This window comes from Pollicipes pollicipes, unplaced genomic scaffold, assembly GCF_011947565.3.
Source record: "Pollicipes pollicipes isolate AB1234 unplaced genomic scaffold, Ppol_2.1 Scaffold_4002;HRSCAF=4701_pilon_pilon_pilon, whole genome shotgun sequence".
NCBI classification, from domain to species: Eukaryota; Metazoa; Arthropoda; class Thecostraca; order Pollicipedomorpha; family Pollicipedidae; genus Pollicipes; species Pollicipes pollicipes.
This window is the reverse complement of record NW_023596420.1, coordinates 37807388-37835259: the sequence shown is the minus strand read 5'-3', so window position 1 is coordinate 37835259 and position 27872 is coordinate 37807388. Positions and strand designations below refer to the sequence as shown.

General features: G+C 57.2%; 1 protein-coding gene across 1 annotated transcript; it reads right to left on the bottom strand.

Moving 5' to 3' along the window:
- Window positions 1-166: 166 nt before the first annotated feature.
- Window positions 167-24524, bottom strand: LOC119094454 (DNA polymerase alpha subunit B). Its single transcript, XM_037217511.1, has 10 exons — window positions 24492-24524; window positions 23468-23589; window positions 17691-17964; window positions 13877-14035; window positions 13323-13428; window positions 12302-12441; window positions 6276-6355; window positions 2342-2539; window positions 1812-2001; window positions 167-466 (listed from the first exon to the last, which is right to left on the bottom strand). The coding sequence occupies exons 1-10, from the start codon at window positions 24522-24524 to the stop codon at window positions 326-328; spliced, it is 1443 nt and encodes a 480-aa protein (XP_037073406.1). The 3' UTR covers window positions 167-325.
- Between the last annotated feature and the right edge of the window lie 3348 nt (window positions 24525-27872).

Genomic DNA, 27872 nt, shown 5'->3' with positions numbered 1-27872 from the left:
TAATCCAGCGCTTGAGGATTTCCTCACAGTCTGCATTTCCTGCATGGTCTCATTGTCCTCACAGCGCCTTGTATGTGGTGATGAGCGTAAGGCTAATCTGCATCCGAAGTACCAAATGTCTCTCAGGGCAGGCGTAAAAAACGAATGGGCATTGTACTCACCAGTTTATTGACATACACAGAAAGAAACAAGACACAAGGACGTCGTAACTGACTCGCTTAGACTTCAACAGACTCGACTCGCTCCTCGCGGAAAATCGCTGCAGACAAAACCCGGCCGATCGTGCGCCGACCCGTGGCGCCGCCCGCTCGTGTCCGTGGCCACCTCAGATCTTCAGCACCTGGACGGCGAACTTGTCCTGGAACAAGCCGTCCTTGGTGGTCGGGGTCCTGATCCTGGCGTACGACCCGCCCACCTGGCCCCGGGCCAGTCTGGACGGGTTCACCACCAGGCACCCGCTCACCTCCTGCAACAGGTCAACGCGTCAACAGGGGGCGGGGGCGACGGGTTAGTCAGTCGCCTCCGACTGTCCGGGACAACATATGGGGTCTGCCAATAGTGACCAGCACGACGTGAGAAAAAAATGACTGGGGAGTCAGGGACCGTCTCGCAACCGGCAGCGAAACACGGATTCGGACGGCAGGCGCCGCTTGACCTCAGGACTAGAACCCGGGGGCACGTCTGGGTCACACCAGAGAAAACCTGCCGCTGCTCAGAGCCAAACGCCATCGCCACTGATCGTTGCACCAGCAACGGTCCCCGACGGTAGGAGGCAGCGTCAGGGCCCCGACCGGGGACCCACCGCTCAAGGACCCACCATCCGCGCTGCGCCCTGCCCGGGGGCCCACCGCCCGCAACGCGTCCCACCGTCCGCGCTGCCCCCCGGCCCGGGGACCCACCGCCCGCACTGCGTCCGGCCGGCCGGGGAGCCACCACCCGCATTACGTTCCGCTCCGGGACCCACCGCCAGGGGACCCGGCGCCGGCTCCGCGACCCGCCGGCGGCAGGATTCCCGCGAGGTGACATGGCGACAGTACAGCACGTCACAGACGCACCCTGACCCAACGAGCCGCGGCCGGCCGCCTGCTCCAGCTGCAGGATCAGCCGCCAACGGCACGTGGACGAGCGGCGGCGGGTAACCCAGGTTAAGTCCCGGCGGTCCCCCACCCGGTGCAGCGGCGCGAGCAATGACAGCGCGCTCACAGGTGAGCGTGGCCGAGGTGGGCCGCAGACTCGGAATGCATGGGCGGGGTGTGCGCGCGAACTGTGAGCACCATACTGACCCCGGCGCTCACGAGACTAGAACAAGGGCGTGCCTGGTTCGGAGCGTGGACGTGCGACAAACAACGCCAGTGACTGACCCGACTGGCGGCAAGGGAGCAACAATAGTGGCTGTTTAGAGGTGTGCCGGTGGGGACCATGAGCTGCAGTGTCACGGCCGCTGCACAGTGGGTGCACTCATGGGCCCCGCCGTCAGTCGGAGGTCGGTATGCATTGTTCTGTCGGCTACCCGCTACGCCGTCCGTCGACACTATCACAACCACCCACGCTCCACGTGACAGTGGAGCAGGACAATCGACCGGTCGCACGCCAAAAGAAAATGATATAATTAAAATCCTGCTGCACGTATAACACGCCGATTGCGGACCGCGTTGGTTTCCGGCTACCGATGAAATGTGACAACTGGCGCGCGGAGCGGGCGGTAACGCATGGCGCGGCGATCATCCGCGGCGCGTCAGACGAGAGGTGACGTAACACCAGACGCTAGTCTCACCGTCCCCCCCCCCTCCCCCACCCGCCTCGCCCCGCACCTTGACGAAGCCTCTGAAGTCGGAGGGCGTGATGAGGAGGTGCGGCAGCACGGGCAGCTGACAGTGCTGCTGCCAGTGCTGGAAGTCCAGGCCCACGCTCTCCTCGGCCGGGTACAGCGGGTAGAACGACTGCTGGCCGATGAGGTAGCCGGAGAGGCGGGCCAGCCGGTCGCTGGAACCGGGGCCCGGCCTGGCCACGCACAAGCCACGCGTCAGTCACGGCTTCTGCACCTTTCAGAGGCTCGTGTTTTCCAGTACGGGCGCTGAATGACTGATAGTATGTGAACACTCTTGCACCGCACTACGGCGTGCACGACGTGATGAATGACTCCTACACCTTGCGGTTTATTTTGCACTGCATCGCCAACTGCGTACTTATTTTGGCGTGACGTTGCGAACTACATGCACACATAATCCATCGCCTAACATAACTACTTAAAAGTCATGAAATTGGTAACAAAGATAAACAGCAGCCCTTCTCATCCGCGCCTATTAGTTTCCGAGGGCCGGGGGGTCGGTGGCGCCCTCACAGTTTGATATCCTGCTGACTGAGGTGCATGAGCACGTCGGTAGATGTCGCTCCGATCACCAGGCCGTCAACGGCGAAGCAGCACGGGTTCGGCAGCATGGTGAAGGGGCCGGCGGCAGTGGCCAACGGTGGCGTGGGCATCACCGGCTCGGCGTGCAGGTCGGCCGTCGACGGCAGCAGCAGCACCTGCGTGTGCGACCTGCGGGGGTGGAGGTCAGCAGAGGTCAGCAAAGGTCAGCGGCGGACCGCAGCCGTCGCAGCCAAACCAGGCAAGGCTTGCAGCGAGCTGCGACATCAGAACATTAGACCAAGCCTGCACCAGCAGCGGCGGGCCCCCGGCTTATGACCGTTGAGCATGACTTGTTGAAATTAAGTCACGGTGGAAAATCCCGGGTCGACAATTTCCGGCTCGTGCTTTTGCAACTGCACACCTTAGTCCAGCAGCGATTCATAGCGTGTGACGCACAACTCTGCAAACTTTAAAACAATATGACGCGTTTTCCAGGCTCGACCTTCAGCACGTAATCTTGCTAGAAATGTTTGGCAGACTGAAGCTATTATTTTGCTGTTGACGCTGTCTTGCGTTGTTGACGCTGTCTGTGCAGCTACACGTTCCAAATATGTTCAATCTTTTAAACGTCCCAAGTTTTATTTTAATTCCATAAATCATCTTAATTCTATTAACTCGTTTACTAGTGACCATATGCCCAACCTTGAAACGGCAAGTATTCTCACGACATATCACAATGATTGTTTGATGTCTTCATTTATACGGCACTTCATAACATTCTTGGGTTCAGCTATTTTCAGCTGGAAACCCATAATTCCAAACAGCCCGGAGCTTAAAGGAAGTGTTCCGCATATGTACGGGGTTTTGAGATGAAAGAGCCACTTTCAGGATCATTCGGTGCAGTTCAATATCTTCGACAGAGGGAAAATCTCTTTTAAGCGATATTGCACACACCAAGCATGTTTCTGCGGCATCCACGCAGCTCTGTTGACCATTTTCTTACATATTTCATACGCACGACGGCAACGGAATTGGATAGCAGTCAGAGGGCCGGCGTCACATTTGACTGGTTTTAAAGGAGAACCATGCCGTCACCGGTTAGCTCGTGGTTCCCGATCCATACGCACTTAAGCAGTGCACTGAGACTCAAAACAGGAATACCTCGCCCAACCGCACCAGCGACTTATTGAAAATGCGCTCCGTCAGGGGCGCGGACCGCTGCACTCTGGCTGCACACTACTGCAAAGCGCTGGCCCTAATCATGGGCGTGAAATACGTCATTAAATGCGTCATCGGACACTCCGGAGCTGATATCAAGTCCGCGAGGCCCTGCTCTCAGTCCTCAAAAGCTCAGAGTCCCTTAACCGACCCCTGTTGGAGGAAGCTCGGCCGAACTGTCCACCCACCCAGACGGACCAGTGCTGCATGTTTCCCCAATAGTGGACACTGGAACAGGCGGGAGACGAACACCTCCCGCAAGCCAACACACCCGGACCAATACTTCCGCCAGCGGAGCACACTGATGAATGCAATACACGTACGACTGGCGCGATACGCATCGGGCCTCACGGACCACACGACGCACCCTTCCACGGAAGTGTTTAGTACGATCAGGTGGCCTGTCGCACTTGATCAGTCACAAGCCGTTTTGACAGTTCTCCTCCTGTCCAGCACAGCGGCTGAGCAAAGCTGAGACACAACAGTGGCGTGCCTGAGGTTTATGCACGACTGCAAGAGCTGTCAGTACTACCGCACACATTACAGCTGTTCTGAGACACAACTCAACCATTTTCATTTCCGAATAATGTTATATATTTTTAGTCATTTACCGCCGTAGGTAGCCATTGATAAGCTGTTATGGGAGCAAAATGACCACAGAAGTCGACGCGCCCTAAAACTCCAATCAACAACAACTGTTCTGATGACGTTGCAGAGTCGTGCTCCAACAGTTCCCCTGGAGCACGTTCCGCCTGAACTTCCAACGAAACGTACAACAAAGATTCTTTTTTATGAAACGCGACGAACATCGTCGCGCAACCTTTCACGCATATCCAGCGACTCGTCGGCTCACATTAGAGCTCAAGGCCCATGCCACAAACGGGACTGAAGCCCGGGCAAGGCTGGTGTCCTGATGTCTTCAGGCGGAAGACACGCGGTCAGCAATAATCGTTTGCAGGCTCCTTCAATCCCATTGTACAACGCGTGTACAAATGTACTGTTACGGCTATCCCATAATGTACGTGGTGGCCTGGCGAACAAGCTCAGCAAGGACCACTCTCCCTGGGGGTGACGGTGAAGGTGCGGGGAAGGGGAGGGGGACTGGCCACCCGCGTGGCCGTCTCGGCCTTCCAGCCTGGCCGACTGCTCAGTCGGACTCTCAGCCTGCCGCCCTCTGTCGGCGACACCGGCCAGAGTCACGCACGCACAGCGGAGCGACCGGCAGCAGGGGTGACGCGTCCGGCCGGCTCCGCCTACGGCGTCTAGCGGACGTGGGGGGGGGGGGAGGCGCCAGTCCTGGGGTGGCAGCCGGGTCACATGTGCCGCGGAGTCGCATGTGGCGGCCCCGTTCTCGCCGCGCCAGGAGCGTACTGAGCACGCCACGAGCCGGCCAGCCGGCAGCCCCGAGGCCCGAGGCCGCCGGACCCCTGCCCGACCCGCGTGTTTGCTGAGTCCCGCGAGCAGACAGAGCGTGGCGGGCCGCCCCCGGGTGATCACTTCTGGGCGAGGATACAGCGGAGCCCGCTCCCCGCTGAGCAGGAGGCCCGGCAGTCCGGTCACAGCCGGGGGTGGGGGGAGGTTGCGAGGTAGCGAGCACGTCCACAACACCAACAACGCAACATCGGACAACGCGTTCCGTCCAAATGTGTGCTGCAGTCTATGTGTAGGAAGAGCAACACCAATAAGTCCGTTTCGTGCATAGAACACGAGCTCCGTAGACAGGGATTTATATAAATATATATATATATATATATATATATATATATATATATATATATATATATGTTATAATAACTCACAGCAGCACCGTAGTAGACAGGAGTAGGGCGGCACTACACCATAATATCCGAATGAGATTTATTTTGGAGAACAAAACACAATGTTCGGTTCAGCACCTCCGCGACAATTTAAGAGCCGTGTTTCTTCCCTTCAGACACTTCGCTTCAGACACACACACACCGACGGAAGAGGCACGGGGAAACAAGGGCCCGGGGGAGGGGCACGTGGGAGACGAGCGGAAATTACAACTTTCTGAAAAGTTATCATTACCCCTATGAATGATGGCTGGAAAGAAAAAATTGAAGAATATATTCCTTTCTTGAGAGAACTTCCGGTGCCCATGACCGTGCCACTTAATTTAGCGTTCTGTAAAAATTTCACACTTTTACTCGCTCCACCGAAACAAGTGCACGCATGCGACAATTTTTGGTGTCTAATGGTGTGGGAGACGGCCCGCGTTTTGTTATAGACTGTGGGGGCGTATCCCTCACGGTTTTGCGTCACTGAAAGCCATGGGTTCATCCTGACTTTCTAAGTTCCTATTTTTACAGCTCTCATGCCACGTGAAGCCGCACCTTCAATGATCAAGGGGCAAACATCTAATACCTGAAAATAGTGAACAGAGATGGAGCAGATTACTTGCACCAATTGGAGTTCGAGAATGTTGAATTTCCTACGAATAAGGCCATTTCTCTACCAATTGTTATCCTCACGGTATGATCTACAAGGAATGCCCTAGGCTGCACCTCAACGACCACCACTTCCATCGAGCCCGGAGTAACATAGCTGCATTCAGAGAATCACATAATCAAAGGAACGATATCCAGAACAATCTGACCAATAAAGGTGTTGATTTGCCGGTTCAGCAGTCGGGTTACGGCAGAGTACCCCAACAGCTAAGTCGACGGATGATGTTGATCTGACTTACCCGGCCAGCGCAGTGCGCATCAGCTCCAACAGCCGGTTCCACAGCTGCTGATACGTCTCCGCCAGCTCGTTCTCAATAATCTGAAAACGAACACCCGTCAGCGGGACGAACACCTGGAGGTCAACTGGAGGTCAACATCCTACGCGGACGATGGGGCCATCGGTACTAAAATCGGCGGCACGAACAGACCTCATGTTCACGATCCTGCGACCCCATACAAATGCGTTGCACGCGTTTCCATACCCCTAGCCACACGGGCACGAGTCCACACGCACCCAACCACCTGGTAGCCAGGCAGACAGCGCACTGTTCAAACCTGCAACAGGAGAAATGGCTGGCCCAGCAGAAGCTTTCCCCAGCACTCCGCACTCCGCACTCCGCAACGTCAGCATTTCTACCTCCGAGTTGTCATTCCCCATGACGTTAAACATTGGTGCTTACGGACGCGTCATCCGCCACAGTCATTTCATACCCGGACCGGTTCTGGCCATGCCAGACATGTCTTCTGTCGGCTTTCCGGTGCTCTTAGCTGGTGAGTAAACGGCCCTGAACCCGACGAGGAAAACAACTCAAGATCGCCTTGAATCCAAAGAGGAAAACAACTCAAGATCGCCCTGAATCCGACCAGGAAAACACCTCAAGATCGCCTTGAATCCGACAAAAAAAAATCAAGATCGCGCGCTAATCAGCCACCGGTGATTCGCCAATGAGCGAGTTGCGAGTCGTGACTGTCCAGGGGCTGCTCGAGCTTTCAGAGCGCGTTCAACCCGAACATGCCTGGACCGCTGGCGGGTGCCTACAGCGGCAGCAGACGGACCCGTTCGGTCTCCGGAAGCTGCGCAGTCCCCGGTGATGGATGGCTGCTGTCTAGTGAGCACACGTTTACTCCAGTCGCCTGATGATGATAATGATGATGACGAGCCCCGACCGACTGCTCCAGAGTCAAAATGACTGTTTAAGATACCCTACTGACTACTTAGAGCCCCAACTGACTACTAAGTGCTTCGACGGATTGTTTAAGAGTCCCGACTGACTGCTTACTCAGAGTTACTACAAACCAGCGCAATGCGCTTCAAAGATCAGCAACCGGTAAAATCTGAGGCATAAATCGCATGTTTATGAAGACAAACTCATCGCACCAGACCGGGCAGACGCTCAGTCTAACACTCGTGAGTTCGATGCCAAGACGGCAAGGACACCAATGACGGAAAGAACACGGAAAACCCGTACGGCTTCCGTACCACGGGGGTCAGCATCAGTCAATGCCGTGCAGGAGAGATTACAAGCATTCTGACCTTCCCGCCCTTCCAGCACATTCGCTTCAAGACGTAGTTCGCCGATCAAAGCGTGGTACACCGACTTCCGGCTCCAGGCAGGACCTGCCCGGACCGCACATGACGCCTGAGACGCTTGGATGCTGGGCTGACTGCCGCCCGCTCATATGCTGATTGGCCTTTTTTGAGCAAGGGAATAGGCAACAGACAGCGAGCACAAGCCGGGGTGCAATAGCATGAGCAAAATATCGACATCCCTGCCACCCAAGCGGCCGAATATTGAAACACTAAATTCCAAAGGCCCATGCGCATGGCCACGAGCATTTTCTCAAACGGCTAGGGCAGGCGATGCGTCCGAGCTACAGGTCTGGGGCGTTACAGATCTGAGTCACCCCCGCCGGCCGCGTAAATGACACTGCGTCGGTTTGGCGCGCTGCGACGAAAGAGTGTTCATTTGTCAGATATATAACGACCCATGGCGATTTATTTGATAGATCGTCTGCGCCTGGTGCTGCTCACCACGTGAGCGATGCTGTAAACTTCACCTTCGTTACAGAAAACCAACGCGGTGCGATTCCTAGTTCTCCGATTGAAATCTTAATAGTCGGGATTCGCGGTAACCTGGAACTGGAACCTGCACGTCGACGCTCTCTGCCCTGTCAAGGCGATCAGCTTCCGCCGCTCCGAGCGGCCCTGGCTGAGCAGCAGCGAGGAGCTGCACGACCCGCAGGGGAGGCGAGACACCGCTCGGCGCGCGCGTGACGTCACGAAGACGGACGAGGCACAACGTAAGAACAGGGCCCTCAAAAAGGAATTCACTAGTCGGCTCAGGACCCCCCAAAGTTGACTTCTTCAAGTGCGACCCTACCGAAACATCGAAGAAAACCTGGTGCAAGCTGAAGAAATACGCCATCGCTTACAAACCGCCAAAATCTACCAACACTCTGGACCCGACAGACGCCGACAAATTCAACGAATACTTCGCCACAGTGGGGCAGCGTACTGCCAACACCCTGAACAGCGAACCCGGTGCGGACCTGCCTCTGCAGCTGCCAAGGGTGGTCAGTGGCGCTTTCCGCGTCAGACCGGTCACCCTGACGGAGCTCAGTCTCGCGCTGCGCCGCATGAACAACTCCAAGACAGTAGGTCCGCACAATGTATGCCTATCCGTGATCAGGAAGTGTTTTGAAGTGGCTGACCCCCAGCTGTTACACGTTGTAAACCACTATATCACCACCGGTAGCGTACCGACCATCTGCAAAAATTGCGACAATCGTGCTTTTCGTGCACGATTGTCGCAGTGAGGGACTGGTGTCGGAGCGGTCGAATTACGGCGTTCTCAGTGTTGTAACGCGGCTGACGGAGGAGGCTGTACCCAGGTTTTAGAATGTGTGACTTGTCACCACATTCTTGTGGACTCACAACACGCGTGCCGTCCTCACCACTCCACCGAGCATGCAGTCATCGATATAGTTAGCCACACAGGCAACAACATGGACGCCGGTATGGTCACCACCATCAGCTCAACTGACTTGCCAAAAGCCTTTGATTGTGTAGACCGGTCCGCTCTTTGAGCCAAACTGGAATCCTATGGTATTTCACCACACTGGTTTTCGGATTATTTCACCGACCGCCGACAACCTGTGAAGGGTGGAAACGGGCTGAGCCTTGAGGTCGCGTATGGCGTGGTTCAGGGTAGGATAGTAGGACCGCTGATGTTCCACTTCTTCACCAACGACACCCAGTGTTGTGTTTCAGCTACGTGTAAACTGGTGTCATATGCAGACGACATGCAGCTCATGCATGAATCATCACCATGTGCCTGTGGTCTCCCACAGCTGCGTCCGTGTGTTGAGTCCGATCTGACTGCAGTCCCAGTATGGTTTCGTCACAATGACATGAAGATCAACCCATCAAAACTGAATTCGTTGTTGCTCGCACACCCACCAACACCCTAAAGCTGCCGGGCTGAGAGTGAGTTTTGATAACTCCCAGCTGTCTCCTTCAGAGTACATCAAAGTACCAGGGGTGCTCTTAGATAAAAATATCAGCTGGCAGCATCAAACGGCCAAAACTACTCAGCGCTGTTTTGGCTCCCTGATAACTATTTACAAGCTCATGCATGTGCTTCCCAGCTCCACAATAAAGTCCCTAGTTGAGTCACTGGCCTTCCCTCAGATCAGATATTGCTTACCTGCATGGGCCCCGACAACAGTCGCTCGGCGCCAGCGCCTTGATAAGGCTGTTAACTTCGCGGTGAGCATTGTTGCCGGCAAATGCAGGAGATCACATCACGGAATCCAGAAAACAGCTAAACTGGCCTAATTTCGACGAGCCTGGCACCCACCGCGACTGCACATGTTTGCATCACGCCATTTACGTGTCTGATCGGCCACGGGCTTTCAGCGGCACACCAGAGCCACCGATGACGAAACTGCACTGCAGACGAGCGGTGTAAAACACCCTCGCTTAGAGTGCATGAAAAGGGCATTTCCCTGTCGAGTCGTGGTGGCATGGAAGTGCCTCTCTGCTGCCACACGCCAGTGCAAAAACTGAAATGAGTTCAAGGAAAAAGCAATGTCTTTCATCAGAGAACCCACCTAAATCGACCAACTGGCCATGACGTGCAGGTACTGATTGTATCACAAGTCGCTCATGTTCTACAACATCGTACGTGTATTGCTGGCGTTGCGTCCCACTCGCATGTGTTGCGTGTTCTGCGTTTATCTATGTGGCATGTACTGACGCGGCGCTAGAATAGCCACCCGCTGGATTTCGCCAAGGTTCGCAGCACTAATAATGATAAGTACACCTTGTTTCCAGCAGACAGCACGGCAAGACACCACAGCGCTACCATTAGAGAACGCTTGCCAGAGCGTGCTCCCAACAACTTCTGCGTCGGTGTCAATTGTATCTCCGTCCTACAGGACTGACAATGGCAAGGATAAGTTTGTCTAGACGCCCACTAAACTGTCCCGCACCCCGCTCAGTGGCACCGACATGCACATTCTGCGTAGACCTACCAAATGGTGCGCTTCGCTTCGCGCGTGAGGAGCTTCCATTCGTAGCTTCGGTGCCGGTGTCTCTGGGCTGGGAGTGGCTACCTGAGTCACGCGCGTGAGGAGCTTCCATTCGTAGCTTCGGTGCGGGTGTCTCAGGACTGGGAGTGGCTACCTGAGTCACGCGCGTGAGGAGCTTCCATTCGTAGCTTCGATGCGGGTGTCTCAGGACTGGGAGTGGCTACCTGAGTCACGCGCGTGAGGAGCTTCCATTCGTAGCTTCGGTGCGGGTGTCTCAGGACTGGGAGTGGCTACTTGAGTCACGCGCGTGAGGAGCTTCCATTCGTAGCTTCGGTGCGGGTGTCTCCGGGCTGGGAGTGGCTACCTGGGTCACGCGCGTGAGGAGCTTCCATTCGTAGCTTCGGTGCGGGTGTCTCAGGGCTGGGAGCGGCTACCTGGGTCACGCGCGTGAGGAGCTTCCATTCGTAGCTTCGGTGCGGGTGTCTCCGGGCTGGGAGTGACTACCTGAGTGACGCGCGTGAGGAGCTTCCATTCGTAGCTTCGGTGCGGGTGTCTCTGGGCTGGGAGTGACTACCTGGGTCACGCGCGTGAGGAGCTTCCATTCGTAGCTTCGGTGCGGGTGTCTCCGGGCTGGGAGTGACTACCTGGGTCACGCGCGTGAGGAGCTTCCATTCGTAGCTTCGGTGCGGGTGTCTCCGGACTGGGAGTGACTACCTGAGTCTCGCGCTCAGGCAGCACAAGCCTTCACCCAGCCCTCGACTTCTCGAGAACTCAGCCATCGCTCAGTTTGCATCGTGGCCGTGCGCCGATATGCAAACTTGTGGGTGGAAAATGACGCCCTTCACGTAGGATCCCGGGTTCTCAGTTTTGAATTCGTTTCCCGATCTTGGTCCTCCATTCATGAGGCCTGAATTTTCGGCTGATTTCTAGCTCCTCCCAGGCGGCACCAGGTGGCCGTGGCGCCGCTGGCACTGGAGTATCGCCAGTGATACTGCGAGTGGCGTGGTGATCGGTCCGATTTTGCATTCGCAAATACGAAGGACATGTACGATTTGTGCACCAAATGTCGCCTTGATCAGGGGTAAGAACCCCCTCCCCTCTCCACGGACATTGTTTTTAAGGCGTCTCGACCGCTCATGCTGAGGACATCAGCGCTGACTACGGCCCGCTGTTGCGGTCTCTTCTACTGGGCGACTGCGTCTCTAAACGACCAAGTGCTACTGATTCCCAGTACACGCACTGGACCTCTCTGAATGAGAAGCCCTCCGTCACCTGATTCGACAGGAGCTCCTTTGAACAAGAGCCGTTATGGGCGTAATGTGACCTTTGATGTCGACGCGCCCTATAGCCCCACATCATCATCATCCTGAGCAGAGACACAAAAAGTGTTCTGACAAAGCCGCTAGAACAATTACCTTTCAATGACAAAATCATACTACTGCCACTGTCACCAAAAGTAGGCGTGGCTGCTGCCACACAAGCTATGCGCACACTTCTGTGCCCAGAAAGACGAGCGCTGCCGGAGGGAAGTGTGGGCTCCTTGCCACCGTTTGCCCACGTAACTGTCCCGACAATACGGTACTTTACACAGTGCGGTGCAGCTCCGGCCCGGTGGGCACCATTCCGCCGCCCTCCTCCGCCGCAGTGACCGACCTCGTGTCAGCAAAGCACCACGCAACTATCACCATTACCACCAGCGTTCCGGAGGGCCCGGCAGGGCACGGGGACGGACCTTGGCGTCGATGAAGGGTCCCATGAGCAGCAGCAGGTGCGGCTTGAGGCGCGCGGCCTCGGCCAGCAGGTCCCGGAGCGGCGTGTACAGCAGGTCCTCGGCGGTGGTGAAGGGGCCGCAGGCCGCCAGCAGGGTCAGCTCTGCGGCACGGACGGGCCGCGTCACACCACCGGGTCAAGGACGCGCGCTGGCAGGGACGCAGGGACGGGCTGCATCACACAACCGGGCTAAGGACGCTCGCTGGCAGGGAAGCAGGGACGGGCTGCATCACACAACCGGACCAGGGACGCTCGCTGGCAGGGAAGCAGGGAAGCAGGGACGGGCTGCATCACATAACCGGACCAGGGACGCTCGCTGGCAGGGACGCATGGACGGCATAACGTCGTCTGCTGGCCATAACGACGACAGGACCGAGATGCCGATCTCAGAGGGGAGACATCGCACGGCCCGGACAAGGATAATGACCAACAGGGAAGGAGGATCAAAGCACGCACATACAGAACGCAGCAGGGGCGAGGGTCACGGGAGGCATATGACGGGGACACAGGTGGAGTCCCCGGGGGCAGGGACCATGCCACCAAGGCATGCGTGCTGGCTTCGGGGGGGGGGGGAGGAGGGGTGGGGAAGGGGGAACAAGGGCACGAAGGCCATCAGATGGTGGTGTCCCGGCCAAAGATCGGACGAAGCCGCTGGACAGAGGTTCTCGACTTCGATAGCACCACGAGCTGCCGCTGTGACGGCAGACCACCGCCACAGAGGATCATGGGGTGCCGCAGCTGACGCCCAGTCTCCACACCGTTACCCAGCTTCCCCTACTGAGAACGTCCTGATACCGCCGGCCTAACCCACCAGAATTCCCGGCTCTTGTAATCCCCTTCACCGCAAGCCCGACACCAGTCTGAACCTCCCAGCACCGGCCTGCGCCCACCGCAGCGGCCGGGAACCACCCAGGCTTTCCCACGCCCCTCACACCCCCTCCGCCCCTCGCGGCGGATGGCGCCACATCATCGGGCCGACGTACCGTGCGTCAGGTGGGCCGGGTCGGCGGGCGGCGGCGGCGCCGAGCTGAAGATGCTCGACGCCACGAACGTCTTGCCGGTGGGGTTCACCCCGGTCACCGCCACCACCTGGCGGACGGCAGGCGAACCAGACGTTCACGCGGGTGATGAGGCGACACAAAGCTGCTGAAATTCGGTGGTCCGGCGCGAATGGTAGTCGCGCTGGCATAATTCAGGGGGAGGGGGGGGGGGGGGGGTGCACTGTACTTTTGCTTAGTGCCAGCACTCCGCATTTAAAGCTTGACTGATGTGCAAAACGAGTAAGGAAAATAAGGCGCTAGTAGAAACACAGGTAAGAACTCCCCAGGCTGGTTTATACTGATAGCGCTAGTGCAATGCCTCACCGCCTCAGTCTTCTGCCATGCTTTCAGTGGAATGTGAGCGTGTCTTAGGGGAGCCGCGGGATGTACCCTCCCCAATTCTGTCCTCAAATTAAAATCGCCTCGTAAGAACAGTGCAGCAGCCGACCGCACACACCGACGGCGCCTCCTTCACACCAGTCCTGTCCGCGCAGTACCTGTCCAGTGAAGAGGCCAACGTCCTGGACCTGCGACACGTCCAGCTCCACGTGTCGCGCCTCGCCGTAGGTGCCCTTGCCTCCCTCCAGCAGGATCGACTTGGAGTTGAGCCGACCCTGGCCGTCGCAGGCGATCCGGCCGACAGCGCACACCGGCTCCTGTCGGAAGTTCAGTTTGGTCATGTTCCCGGCAGATGTCTCTGGCCGGCGCCATTCTCGCACCGCCACGTTGCAGCGGGACAAAGGCGGCAAAAACGCTGACGCTGGGAGTGGGTTGGTCGAGCGGCGAGACGTTTTTGTTCGGGCGGCGACAGTGCACCGGGACTGCGCCGCGGAATGCCGGCGTGCTCCGTGAGTCCCGCGCTCCAAGCGCGCGGCGCGCCGGCGGGTGCCCCGCCGGCCAGCGCCGCCTCCGTGCATCCACACCGGCCGTATCAGTCGGCCCCGCCCCGCGCCTGTCTCCCGGCCAGCGGTCCGACGACCGGTGACTCAGATGCCGTCCGGAGTCGTCGCCCAGATCGTATCTCCGCCGGTGTATCGGCCCCGCCGCCCCGGGCGCGCGCCCGGCGTGACGTCACCCCGCCCGCCGGCGCGCCGGCGGGAAACCGGCCGGGCGGAGGATTTGGCGCCAAGGGAGACGTGGCGCAGACAGTCGGAGAATGGGTCCTAACTAGGTGTCTGTAACGGGGAACGCGGCAGTTAACAGCGGTGACGCTGTGATGAAATTGACGTGACTGTCAACGTGATTGGATCAGCGCCGTGTATCGCGACCTTATCAACTTCACGATGCCCATCAGTCACCCTTTGCAAATCCCGCGAGCAGCCCGGCCTGCAGACGGACCGGAGGCGCCGGCACGCGGCCACCCGCCGCCCTTCCCGTCCGCAGCGACTGGCTCACGCCGGCGGCAGCGGCCGCTCGGCGCGGCGGTGGGAACGACCGGCCCCACGTGGTCGGCGCCCGCTGACGTCACAGGTCACGTGCGCCGGCCGCCGGCGCGGGCGCGGGAGCCGTTCAGGAAGTCGGCGGGATGCCGGCCGTGGCGCGGAGCCGCGCGGCGCGGCGCGCCGGCCGCAGGCGACTGACTGGTCGGTGTTCGGAAGACGGCCAGGCTGAGACGCCATGCACTGGGCAGCGCGACACGACCACGGACGCGCGCAGGCCGCAGCAGAGGCCGGGACAGACCAGAGGGACAGATGGACGGCAGCGACTGGAAGGGCGAAGTGAAAGGGGTGGGAGGACCACGGACCGATCTTCGCGCTGTCGGAGGGGAGGGGGGAGATAGCTTTGTTACCAGCAATTCATCGGCCATTCGTATTGAAAACCAGCTCGGCAGCGGACGAGATCGCAGACTATCGAGCGGGTTTGAGCAGCACCAGATTCAGATCCCAGTTCCACGACCTCACTCACGGCCAGCTGCCGACATCGTCCACGGCCGACTGCCGACCTCGTCCACAGCCGATTGCCCACCTCGTCCACAGCGTACTGCCGACCTCGTCCACGGCCCACTGCCGACCTCGTCCACGGCCGACTGCCGACCGATTCACGACCTTGCTAAGGCTCACCATGGCCTCGCTAAGGAAGACTTACGGTCTCAGTCGCAGCTGACCCCAACCTCGCTCACGGCTGACTCACGTCCTCGCTCACGGCTGTCTCATGTCCTCACTCACGGCTGTCTCATGTCCTCGCTCACGGCTGACTCACGTCCTCGCTCAAGCTCTCTCACGTCCTCGCTCACGGCTGACTCACGTCCTCGCTCACGACCGACTCACGGCCTCGAAAATATGACTCACGCAAATTGACCAATCGAATGCCCGTGATGCAATCAATTTAGTATGTACGCATTCGGATGGCGTTATCCATATAATCCGTATTCGCAAAGCATGCTACCGCATCACAAAGATCGACCAAGAGCCCACTTAGCGCCAAACAGAATTAGTTTCGCCGAAAGATCCTGCTTTGAACACGTCATCTCAACACTCATCATCCGCCTTGTTTCAGATAGGCTCACAGCTGTGGCCCAGTCGTTACAAACGGAGAAATTTCGGTTCATTTCAAGTCAAAACCCCTAGTCATACGCGATGCAAATCTGACATGAACGCCAAATCGAGATAATCAGTGTATTATACGTCTAAACGATGTAAGACGCCCATTCGACCCGGCCGGAGAAGATCCGACAGGTGTCGAGTGGTCCCAACACGCCAAAAACCGGGGTACGGAGGCGGGGAAACGTCTGTTAGCGAACGGAATACCCTCGGCCGGCCAGTCAGATGGCAGACGGGAGCCGCTCGGACCGGCAGACGCTCAGACGGGGTCACGGACCCGGGCCGGCTGCCGTCTGTGACGGTCAGATCACAGACGGGAGCCACTCAGACCGGCCGGGGCTCAGACGGGGTCACGGACCCGGGCCGGCCGCCGTCTGTGACGGTCAGATCACAGACGGGAGCCGCTCAAACCGGCGGAGGCCACCCGGGCCGGCCGCCTCGTCACAGCCGGCGCCGGACAGGTGCCGGCGGCCCGGCAGCGCTCCTGCCTCCGCAGCAAGCCGCGGTGACGTCACCCGGTCATGACGGGACGGCCTGCGCAGGGGATAGACAGATAGACAGATAGACAGATACACGCAGGACTGACGGTCAATGGCACCTACGGCGTTGTCGCGCGAACCGTACAGACCGTCACAACGAAATACTGACGGCAGCCGGTTCGCAGCAATACGCTGTCAGCTAGCAACTGCACAGCATATCTACGAGAAGCAGTCTTCATTCAGACCGGTGCCGTTGTTTTCCAATGAGGCATTATTTTGCCAGTGGTTTGGCGCTACCATACACCTCAACTGCAAAGCGGCGGCCGAAGTCAATTTGACGCCGTGGCTGTCGTGTCGGCGTGACAGGCGACTCGACCATGGGTCATTCAATGGAGCATTCTGTGATGTGCAATTAACCACACGACAGATATGCAGACCGATTCTCGCCGTCTGACTTCCTAACGGAACAGAGCGCCGACACCGCAGCTGCAGCGAGCGTCTCCAAACGTCCCGCTACAGGACGGCGTATGTAAATAGCGCGCTGCAATCGGGTGCTGGCAGTGCAGACATCGAGCACCCCGGCTCTGGGTCGTCGCTTTCCCACGCGCTCCAGCCCGCGCCTTCGCCTGGAATCGCCCGCTCACGTCATCCGGGTAAGGGACACCTGGCGGCATCCTGTCGCACCCACCCCCGCTCCCATTCACTGGTTCTTCCCGCGCCACCGCAGGAGCTCGTCCCAAGGCGGGCAGCTGCAGCCGCCGGCCCCGGGGCGGCTCCGTGAGTCAGCCCCGCGGCCACCCCCGGCTGGGAGTCCCGCCCGAGAGGCCCCGTAAGCCTCGCTGGCATCCCAGGGCGGGGCAGAAACCGGTGAGGAAAGCCCAGGTCACCTGAGACGGTCACGCTGTTCACCCAACTCATTCGGCTCCTCTGAGTAGCATGCCAGTTGAAATGGTCCGCTGGTCTAATAGTCGAATGGCTTCGAACGGTCTGAAAGACCTCTAACTTAACCAAAACGACGCCACTTGGACCACCGGTTGGATGATTAGACCACTTAGAACCTCACTTTTGACTTTCCAGTTACACAGACCTCCCGTCTTCCGTTCAACTGCAGAAAATAATGTCCCCGTCCAACGTTTCGGAGCTGTGCGCTCCTTTCAACACTACCGCGCCGGTCTGGGTGCTGGCCGAGCCCTGACGTGCCTCGTGAGACACAGAGCGCCCGCGCCTCACGCCACCCGTCTGACGTCTTCGAACGATGTCCTCCGCAGCCGCTGTGCCGTCCCCAGCCGTACCTGGGCGACGGCGTGCGGCTGGGCGTACTCCTCCAGGCCGTGGTGGCGCTGCAGTCTCTCGCCCAGCGCCAGGATGTGGGCGTTGAGCACGTCCGTGCGGTCCCGGAGCCGCTCGAACATGTAGCGGTAGGGCCGCTGGAGGCGGGCCGGGCCGAGCGGCGCGGCCGGGCCGGCCGGCTCGGCGTCGGCAGTCCAGTCGGCCACCTCGGGACCCCAGCTGGCGATGACGTCCCCGCGCCCCGTGCGGGACTCGTACCGCTCCGAGGGCGCCGTCCTGAGGAGGACGAAGTCGGGTCAGAGGTCGTCCCGTGAGGAACGTCAGGTCAGGGCGCCCTGCTGGGCGTGCCATCATCGGAGGGCGCGTAAAACGCATGCTGGGACGACACTGGAAACACACCTGAGCACCAGTTGGCTGTACTGTGTGACCTGAACGACCTGCAGTTGACAGTTTCTGTTTTCGGCATTATTGCACGCCATACCACATGAAACAAACGGCCGTGCCTTACCCACACTGTTGAACGGCGAGCCTTACGGTGCATACAAACATTGATTAGAACAGAATTGACTTCCAAGAGCCCGCACGTCACTACTACATTAACTAAACGAACTCGGGCGCACTGAAGCCAGCGGCAGACGCCGCCGGACGGGGGGCGCTCGCCGCAGTCGAGGTCACGGGGGCTGACCCCGGCAAGTGAACCCCAGTCGTGGTGACCTCCAACGGTAGGAAACGCTGACCTATGCGGCGGGTCGTCGGACCCCACCACCACGTACACGAATGGGTGTCCGGGCTTGTCTGTGACAGGTCTTTGACTTGATCTGATCAAATCCTGGTGTTTTGGAAAAGTCCTCGGTCCAACCGGCGCGCTACATGAGCGAGAGTCCTATCATTCTTCCGCTAACGAATCCGATCCCTTGGAGTCCAGGCACATGCCTAGGTTTTAAATCCTTAAATCGAGTCCGGTGATTCCTTACGGCATCGCACACGACAAAGGTAATTTTACGACCGCTTATCGATGACAGAGACCACCGAGGATATAATCGGACACGGCAGGCTCACACCCGACCCAAAAATAACCTAATAATATCCTCACTTCGCATGCTAAGCCAGTATCGGGACAGCTATAAAATTGTGGGCATGTGCTGACAACTACGAAGTTCTAGCGGTGGCTAATCCGGCTCACACAAATTCGACCTGACTTAACCCCAGCGAAACGAGACTGACTCACCAAACTTAACATGGATTGCGATGACTACCCACATGCCACACGCCGAGCCGTTAAGCTTGTGCTATTCGCATATGTATGTTGTAACAATAATGTCCGTGCTTGGTAAAAAACATTGAAATTTGACTTTCAGTCGAGGGCGAATACGATCGTCAGGCTTCTAAAATCCTCCAGCACGGGCCCGAACCTTATCTGAGTCCGACTCCGCGACTAACTCTGACTCGGTGAAACGAGTCCGAGGCGGAAACACATCGGCTCGAAAACGACAGTGACGGCGTCAGTCAATTCAAAATTACGCGGAGGGGGGGGGGGGGATAATATGCCGAACGGAGGGGCGCACATTTACTTAAGAAGCAAGTCCCGACTTTGACGCGACCGCCGCTATTACACCTCAGCATGAATATGCGCAATCAAACCTCCTGTTCGATGGGCGCTGGCGGTTCACGTGGCACCAATGACACTACGAACTTCCCCTACGCTACGCAGTGCACCTGGCACTGATATCCCCATAGTTGTCTCACGTGCATATTTCAAAACCTGTGCTCGGTTCAACTTTTGTGTTAAGTTAAGGATTTTATGATCCGTCATCTGCCCTTTTCGTTTCGCGGGGAAGATGATACGTGGATTCCGCGTTTCGACTGGTATGGCAACACCATTTCTATGACACCAATTATATTCGCTCGAACATCGATCATATTCTTTGTGACCAATTCCATCTTTTTCGCTTTAATTCTAGTATGACAACCCCAGTCTGGGCCGAATCCGCGTTTATTTTTGCGCCACTAAGCCCCACTCCGATTCACCTGGAATGAATGGGATCAACCGTCAACCGTTCAACGCGTCCAGGTCGTAAAAAGTCACGAGCCCGAGCACGAGTCGTTGTCCCGGGGCCCCGCCTGACCTGCGCTCGGTCACGGTTGACACCACCGAGGTCGACAACACGCCCAATCATGGTCCGGGCCCTGCAGACAGGCCTCAGGCCGCGCCGGGCCCTGCCGACGGGCCTCAGGCGGCACCAGGCCCTGCAGACAGGCCTCAGTCCGCGCCAGGCCCTGCAGACAGGCCTCAGGCCGCGCCGGGCCCTGCAGACGAGCCTCAGGCGGCGCCGGCCGAGCACCTCAGGAGGATTCGGCGGCGCCGGGCCCTGCGGCCGAGCCTCAGGCGGCGCCAGGTTCTGCAGGCAGGCCTCAGGCGGCGCCAGGCCCTGCAGACAGGCCTAAGCGCCGGGCCCTGCAGACGAGCCTCGGGCGGCGCCGGCCGAGCACTTCAGGAGGATTCGGCGGCGTCGGGCCCTGCAGCTGAGCCTCGAGCGGCGCCGGGCCCTGCAGACGAGTCTCGGGCGGCGCCGGCCGAGCACCTCGGGAGGATTCGGCGGCGCCGGGCGGCGCCCTCCGCCCCTCACTACGGCCGGCCGGCTGGATAAACAAACAGACGCCACAGTCCGGCAAGCCAGCCGGCGACATCTCGGCACGGCGCTAGGACGCGAGAGCGCTGCAGCGCGCCGCCGGCCCCACCACGCGCAATGGAGCGGCCGGGAGCGGCAGCCGGCGCTATCGGCCGACGCAGACGCTGCAGATTCGCGCCCATTCAGACATCGGCGGACGCAGGGACCTCGCGCTTCGCAACAATTCAGACATGTGTCGAGGCAGGGACTGTGAGCGCCAGTTGAGATGTCGGTGGGAACGACGACTGCGAGCTGCGGACCTGTGTGAAGTTGTTCTGTCCAACCCGGTGATTTGACGACCGCACCATAAGGACCTGAAAATTGACGACGCCGAACACTGGTCTGCGTTTGAGACGGACAAGCAACAAATGTCATCGATCTACGCAATACCTCTCCTGTTTGATGACAACAACGGGGAGGTTAGATGTTTGAAGCAACACGTAACACACCAACGTTGGCTAAAATCCAAGCAGTGCGGCACCATTACTTAAGAATAGCATGGCAACGGACAGGGGAAATCTGTTTATTTGGGACCAAAATCAGTGTAACGCAGGAAGCGTGATCTTCGACCAGAATGAGACCCAAACAAGCGCCGCAAAAACGACACCCTGGAGGCCTCCTGAGGCACTGAGCCAAGCAACAAACCGAATGCAAAAACAAACGCCCGCCCAAATCGTGTGCATACCAGTAGCGGATTGGCTTCACAGAAAGACAGGGACTGCCGGGCGCCCACGAGAAGCTGAATCGGAATTTGATTCAGGGACGTGCGCGAGATCAGCTTCATGGTCAATAATAAAAGATTACAACAAGGCCCGTGGGCAGCAGAGTATAGGTACTAATGATACCAATAAATGTGTTTGGTGGTCCCGGAAAGAGAGTGGGGTATCTGTCATCTGTTTACCGCTCTTTATCGTTGGTGTTTACTGCTCTTTTACGTGTTTATTTGTCTTTCCGCTCTCGCAGGTCGTCATTAGGAGGAACAGCTGTTCGAAGTCGTCTGCCGTTTTCGACAGGCGCAATGGCGATTATGCCACCGAATTCCGGTCTACGCTCCTATTTTTTTAAATTTTAACTGACCTTACAACAAGCTGGGTTTATTCCGGAAATGCTTCCGAAGACATCAGGAGACCCGGCATGCCGAGACCAACTTGCATTAGCACCAGCAATCTGACACTTGTGTGAATCGCAAAGCAGCAACATTCTTCACTGGTTAAGCCACCATCCGTTTGTCTACGGGAAGTCATGCTCAAACATACAGGGGCAGTGTTTGTGCAGCTATGCCAGTTCATCTCCGTCATCCCTGTCACACAGCACGCTCAGTGCCTGCCTGCCCGGAGACTGAGATATCCCTGGTTATAATTTCACAAGTGTTATCTGACATACCCGACTATGACATGCATGACATACACAAAGTAAGCCACGTCACTTTCAGAACGTCTGGCCATCGGCTATGTTCAAAGGGTCGCCATCTCTGCCGTTTCGCGTCACAATTCGGCGCTTTGCATCGGTGGTGCGGGGAAACAAGACAGAAGCAAAGAACGAATCGATCATACTATCTTTGTGCCACGATACCCGCACCGTCTGGCAACGAGTCATGACGTCACTGATCTCGGCAAAATGAAGAGGAATGAGAGGGCTACATCCAAACGGCTTTACACCTGGAAAATAGAATCGACCCGGATAGCTTATTTTCAAGTTGATGCAGTGTCAGCACAACCACAGACTTTGGAAGTTTTTCTTCGTAATCCAACTCATCTGCACATAACGCGAAAGAATCACATTCATTATAGCATTTTGAATGAGTCACACGTTGTTTTTACTTTTTAAAATGCGCGTGATTACAGGAAGCACTTGCGCCCAAAAGACGTTTCGAGTGAGATACTGAGGCGATTAGGTACGTTGTGCTGAAACATTTGGTTCGCTTGCCTTTGCAAGGAGTTTGCTCTTAGGCTGCAGTAATTCTACAACGCTTCGGTATTTTCATCACCCTATGATGACAATACGCGACGATACTACTGACGATTTGGTGATATAGTCCATAACGTTACGATAGCTGATGTAACACAATAATGACGATATTTCTACTGCCAGGTGATTACTAAGGTTGAAGGCCACTTTTTAGCTAATTCCTTTGCTTCTACTTAAGCTAAGTTCTACGACTGCCACTTCAAAGCATCGCTCCCGACGCCCCTCGAGCGTCACTCCCGGCGCCCCCAGAGCGTCGCTCTCGGCACCCAGAGCGTCGCTCCCGGCGCCCCCAGAGCGTCACTCCCGGCGACCCCAGAGCGTCGCTCCTGATACCCCCGGAGCGCCACTCCCGGCGCCCCCAGAGCGTCACTCCCGGCGCCCCCAGAGCGTCACTCCCGGCGCCCCCAGAGCGTCGCTCCTGACGCCCCAGAGCGTCGCTCCCGGCGCCCCCAGAGCGTCACCCCCGGCGCCCCCAGAACGTCGCTCTCGGCACCCAGAGCGTCGCTCCCGGCGCCCCCAGAGCGTCACCCCCGGCGCCCCCAGAGCGTCGCTCCCGGCGCCCCCAGAGCGTCGCACCCGGCGCCCCCAGAGCGTCGCTCCTGACGCCCCCAGAGCGTCGCTCCCGGCACCCAGAGCGTCGCTCCCGGCGCCCCCAGAGCGTCGCTCCTGACACCCCCGGAGCGTCACTCCCGGCGCCCCCAGAGCATCGCTCCTGACGCCTAGAGCGTCGCTTCTTCGCGCAGCGCAGCAAGCGTGAACCGCTTGCACTTACCTAAAACTCAATCCCGGGCCCCGGCTTCAGAAACTTAACCACGCTAAATTTCGGCAATTACGATCCAGCCATGCGTCTGCCTGAACCCTTCCGCGAAGGCACTAAACCCTAACGACATTCACCCTTCAATTCAAATCTGACGGACTTCCGGGTCTGTCTCGGCCAGTGAAAGGTGTTTTGTCGAGCTCGGTCCACCGACGTCAATCCCCAGCCTTCTCCCCTCTCCCCCACCTGTTGACGTCGGGTCCAGATTATATCGGCGCTCCCTCCCCTCCCCGCCGCCGGCGGTAATGAGATTTACCTGTCCCTCCCCAGTACCTGTCCCCCCCCCCCCCCGATGGGATCAGCGCCGAGGGGTGTCGGTACTCACACGGTGGGGGAGTAGCTGGTGGGGCTGAAGAGTGCCGAGCGAGACGGCACAGCCTGGCCCGAGGGAAGGCCCGGGCCCCGCTTCGGAGTCACCTGGGTCGGCGTCGTCTGCCGCTTCGTCGCCTGTAACCCCGGCACGCACACCGTCAGCAAACGACGACGAACCCGCACATACATCGCGCTGGCTGCCGACGAACAAACACGAGGGCATGACGCGGACGAGTTTTGCCAAGGACATAATGCACTGACGACATACGCGCGCTGGTCCGGCGGCGCGTGTGACGTTACAAGCGCCGTCCCAGAGTCGGCAATAACCAGCTGGAACAAACACTTTCTACCGTCCGCTTTTTACCGGCTAAAACCGGTGAGCACGAAGCTCGTGGCAGAAAGCAGGCAGAAGCTGGCAGAAACTTCTGCGCGGCAATGCGTAATGGAAGCCGATGGAATCAAGAGAAAAGGCGTAGTACTTCACACATATTTTATATGTTTATGCTTTGGCGCCTATGGCGTCTACATAGAAAATAATAGGGTCCTGGCCATCCGGAATTACACCATTATAAATTGTTAAACAAGATGCAGGGAACAATTACTGTTTGCACAACCAAGTGAGAACAAAGCCAAAGCCTGCAAAAGCGCGTCCGTTGAGAGGAATTCATCAATCGTAGCACCATGATGAATAAGTCTGCCGTAATGCGTAATGGCGAAGAAAACAAAATTCTGCCCTGATCTGGACTTGTATTTAATTAGCCCGACAAGAGCTGAGTGCCGATATACCCGGCCGACCGCAACCGCACGTTACATTTTCAGAGAATTGTCGAAAGACACTTGCCCGATCACTTATAGGCTGTATATTTGTAGGACAGACAGTAGTGCAGCTCCAGTTCGTATTATGAGTGTTGTTATTGTCATTGTGCACACATGTGGAGCTAAGTACCAAGTAGTGTATGCACCGACCAAGAATATTTTACTGCACTGCTTATTTTGTTTAGTTATTCATTCATAGCTCATTGTATCCATCGCACTACCTTCACAGCCAGCCCGGGGTCCACGCGGAACATGCTGGACACGTGACCCAACCGAACTGGGTCTAAACCTCAGAGCAGGCGCTTCGTTAAGCTCAACCGGTATGGAAAGGTCAGCTGACAGCCGGTATGGCCAGATAATGACGATTTGGGCTTTGGGGCGCCCGGTATGGCCAGAGGGCCAGCCCGGCCCTGGCTGGCCGTGCCGCAGCCCCCTTGCAGGACACGTGACGTAGCCCTGCAGGACACGTCACGTAGCACTGCAAGACACGTCACGTAGTACTGCAGGACACATCACGTAGCACTGCAGGACACGTCACGTACCACTGCAGGACACGTCACGCAGCATTTCAGGACACATCACGTAGCACTGCAGGACACATCACGTAGCACTGCAAGACACGTCACGCAGTACTCCAGGACACGTCACGTAGCTCCACAGGGACACGTCACGTAGCACTGCAAGACACGTGACGTAGTACTGCAGGACAGGTCACGTAGCACTGCAGGACACATCACGTAACACTCTACACATCCCTGTCTGGCAAACGGACTGGAGGCAGAAAAATCCCATAGACTGCATCAAGTCTTACTTATTGACCTCATTACGGTGGGTTACAGAGCACGCGCAACAAGCTCTGCTTAGTAAGCGTTCCGAACCCAGTCATCCATGCAAGTCGTTCAAAATAATGTTGACAAACTAATTGAGGCTTGACAGATTTGCCGCTACTGACTTTTGAATCCATGCGTTTGAGTCATGAGACACACGCTCACATATACCAATTCGTGTGCCACTCAAGCGATGGATAACAGATACTGTGATCACATGGTTGCATCATTGTGCCTTTGCTGGCAATTTGCCTGAAAATACCACGTGGGAACTGTGTGGTAAGACTTTAATTAAAACACAACCGTATCATAAATTACCCAGTTCCCGTCAGTTTATGTATGCTTCAACCGGTAAAAAGCATCGCGGTAAAAACCACTGAGGCAGACCCCAGCTAAAGTCGGCTGGAATGGCAACCGTTACTAGCACCTTTACCTATGCTGTATCATATATACTGTACATTATTTTGCATAACCTGCTGTTCGTCAGGCCGCATGGATAACATTTTTCACGACGCCCAGTACTACCAACGTCATCATTCTTGCCGGGGGCTTCCAGACAACGGGTGTCGCTCCCCGAAACGTAACCTGGCAAATAATGCTTTCCTCTTTACTCTCGGCTTCGAGACATTCTGTTCAGCGTTCGCTAAAAAGTTCACGGGCGTTCATGTATAAAACATCTCCCACCGACCTTAATTGAAACAAGCATTCTTACCCGGCTTTTCTCGATGCCAACACGGAGCATCGCTGCTACAGCTCTGTGGATGGACGCCTTATAAGGGGGCGGGACCTGTGTTTTCGGGTGTCGTCCGGCTCAGGTCCAGATCGCGGCATCTTGACCGCACTGCTCCACGACAGGAGGCGACATGGGCTCAGATACATGCCTCTGACGACTTGATGGCGCTGCGGTGTGTCCCGAGGTGCCTTTTGTACCCCAGACGGTGATGTTTGGGAATCGCGCGCGATTTGGTGAGATGTGTTCCGACCTGTCCTGACGATAACCCATCATGTGAGGACGCTGTTTGGTGACCAGAGCATTCAGGGCGTGCACTCATCGATTTAAAAGGAGTGCCCTACCTGTTTTGTACTTTTCACTTGTTGTTGCGGCAGACGCGCACAATTTGGTTAGTAATATATATATATATATATATATATATATATATATATATATATATATATATATATATGTATAAATGCACAATACGGATATACATGTATATATTAAGTAACACAATACATGAATACAAAATAATACGCGTAATGCAGTTGTTTTATTCGCGCCAGTAGAGCTGCGCGCCGTGGCTGTCACGTCGGCGGTGACCACGACTGCAGGGAAGATGCGTGGTGTTGTTACGAAGCGTTCATTGCGTGATCTAAACTCAGAGGATAAGTGAAATTGACAGCCACACTATGTCTTGATGGCGCTGCAGTGACACTACCCCGGGCTTTTAATAGACGATACTAGTCTTGATGGCTTACTGTAGCATGTTTTTGAAATATGTCCGAAAGGTGGGACGATCAACAGTAAAGACTGCCTCGTATCACTGCTGGTTCGAAAACCACACCACAGTTGCGGACACGTGAACAACCTACAGCAGCGAACAACGGTGCCTCTTTATTATCGAACGCATCAGGCCTGACCGTCCGCGAAGGGTATGGCTGTTTTCGCCGGCGTGCCATAAAGGGGCGACCCTTTGCACGTGCGCTCGGGGCATAGGGTCGCCCCTTTATATAGGAACCGGTTATACCAGCGTCCTCCACCAAACAACGAATAAGCTTATGTGAGAGCAACAACTGACACGCCCTCGTCACAGCGGCAGACACTGTTCCCGCTGTCACACCGCCAGACACTGTTCCCGCTGCGTCACACGCCCTCGTCACACCGCCAGACATTGTTCCCGCTGCGTCACACGTGGTGGCATGCACATACCCCTCTACCTGAGCGAAGCACTTCAGCAACTCAATTTGCTTAAGTAGTTGGAGATACACTCATCACCTCATGAAGAGCTGCAATAAATTTCCAGTGCTGACGTCTAACTGACCACGGGCAATCATCACACAATACCAGTCAAACACAGCTCGGCTCAATCCTTTCACTAGGCTGCAGTTTCGACTAATTCCAATCAAATTTTCTCAGCCGTGCCAGTCTGCTCCCATCGCCAACCAATCTGTAACAGCGACCGACCGATCCATCAAGTCTTTGTTCTCCCCAGACGTTATGATTGGCGCCGGCCGTGACTCAAAGCCGCGTGCCCACGAGCCTCAAGCGGACGCCGGGACACTTCGCCCGTTCCTTCACCTCTCAAGCATCATGGACGTCCCCTCCCCATCGCGAACGATAGCTTCGTCAGCGACCGACCGCTGCCGTCGGCCCCGCGGTTCAGTTCTGCTACCGCGAATCAAAAAAAGTGACCGGCCCGGCCCGGCCTGGCGGCGCCCACGTTTGAAAAACCGGTCCGCCAACGGGCGGCCAGCGGACCGGTTGAGTGGCGCCGGCCCGGAGGGCGGCCGCCACGGCGGCGGAGTCACGTGGCCCCGGTCCCCCTCCCCCGCCGGCCGGCCGACCGCGCCGGGCCGCGCGCGGGGGTGCGGCATGGCGAACTGCCCGCTTCGCCCATGTAGGGTGAACGTCCGCGCGAACCCAAACCGCCGGTCCATTCATTTCGCGTCGACTTGCGCACGTGGCGCCGCCATGCGCTCGCTACAGAGTCGCAGCTCAGCGCCGCGCACGAGAGGAGCGAACAGCTCTCGCCGTCAGGACCGGGCCGGGCGGCCACC

What these genes read in the sequence shown, in the direction of transcription:
- LOC119094454 (XM_037217511.1), bottom strand. Translation starts at nt 24,524, where the DNA reads ATGTTCCGCGTGGACCCCGGGCTGGCTGTGAAG. An exon ending in GACCCTTCATCGACGCCAAG is followed by an intron (nt 6,356 to 12,301) that starts GTCCGTCCCCGT and finishes GTTCGTTTTCAG; the next exon opens with ATTATTGAGAACGAGCTGGC. An exon ending in ACTTCAGAGGCTTCGTCAAG is followed by an intron (nt 467 to 1,811) that starts GTGCGGGGCGAG and finishes GACCTGTTGCAG; the next exon opens with GAGGTGAGCGGGTGCCTGGT.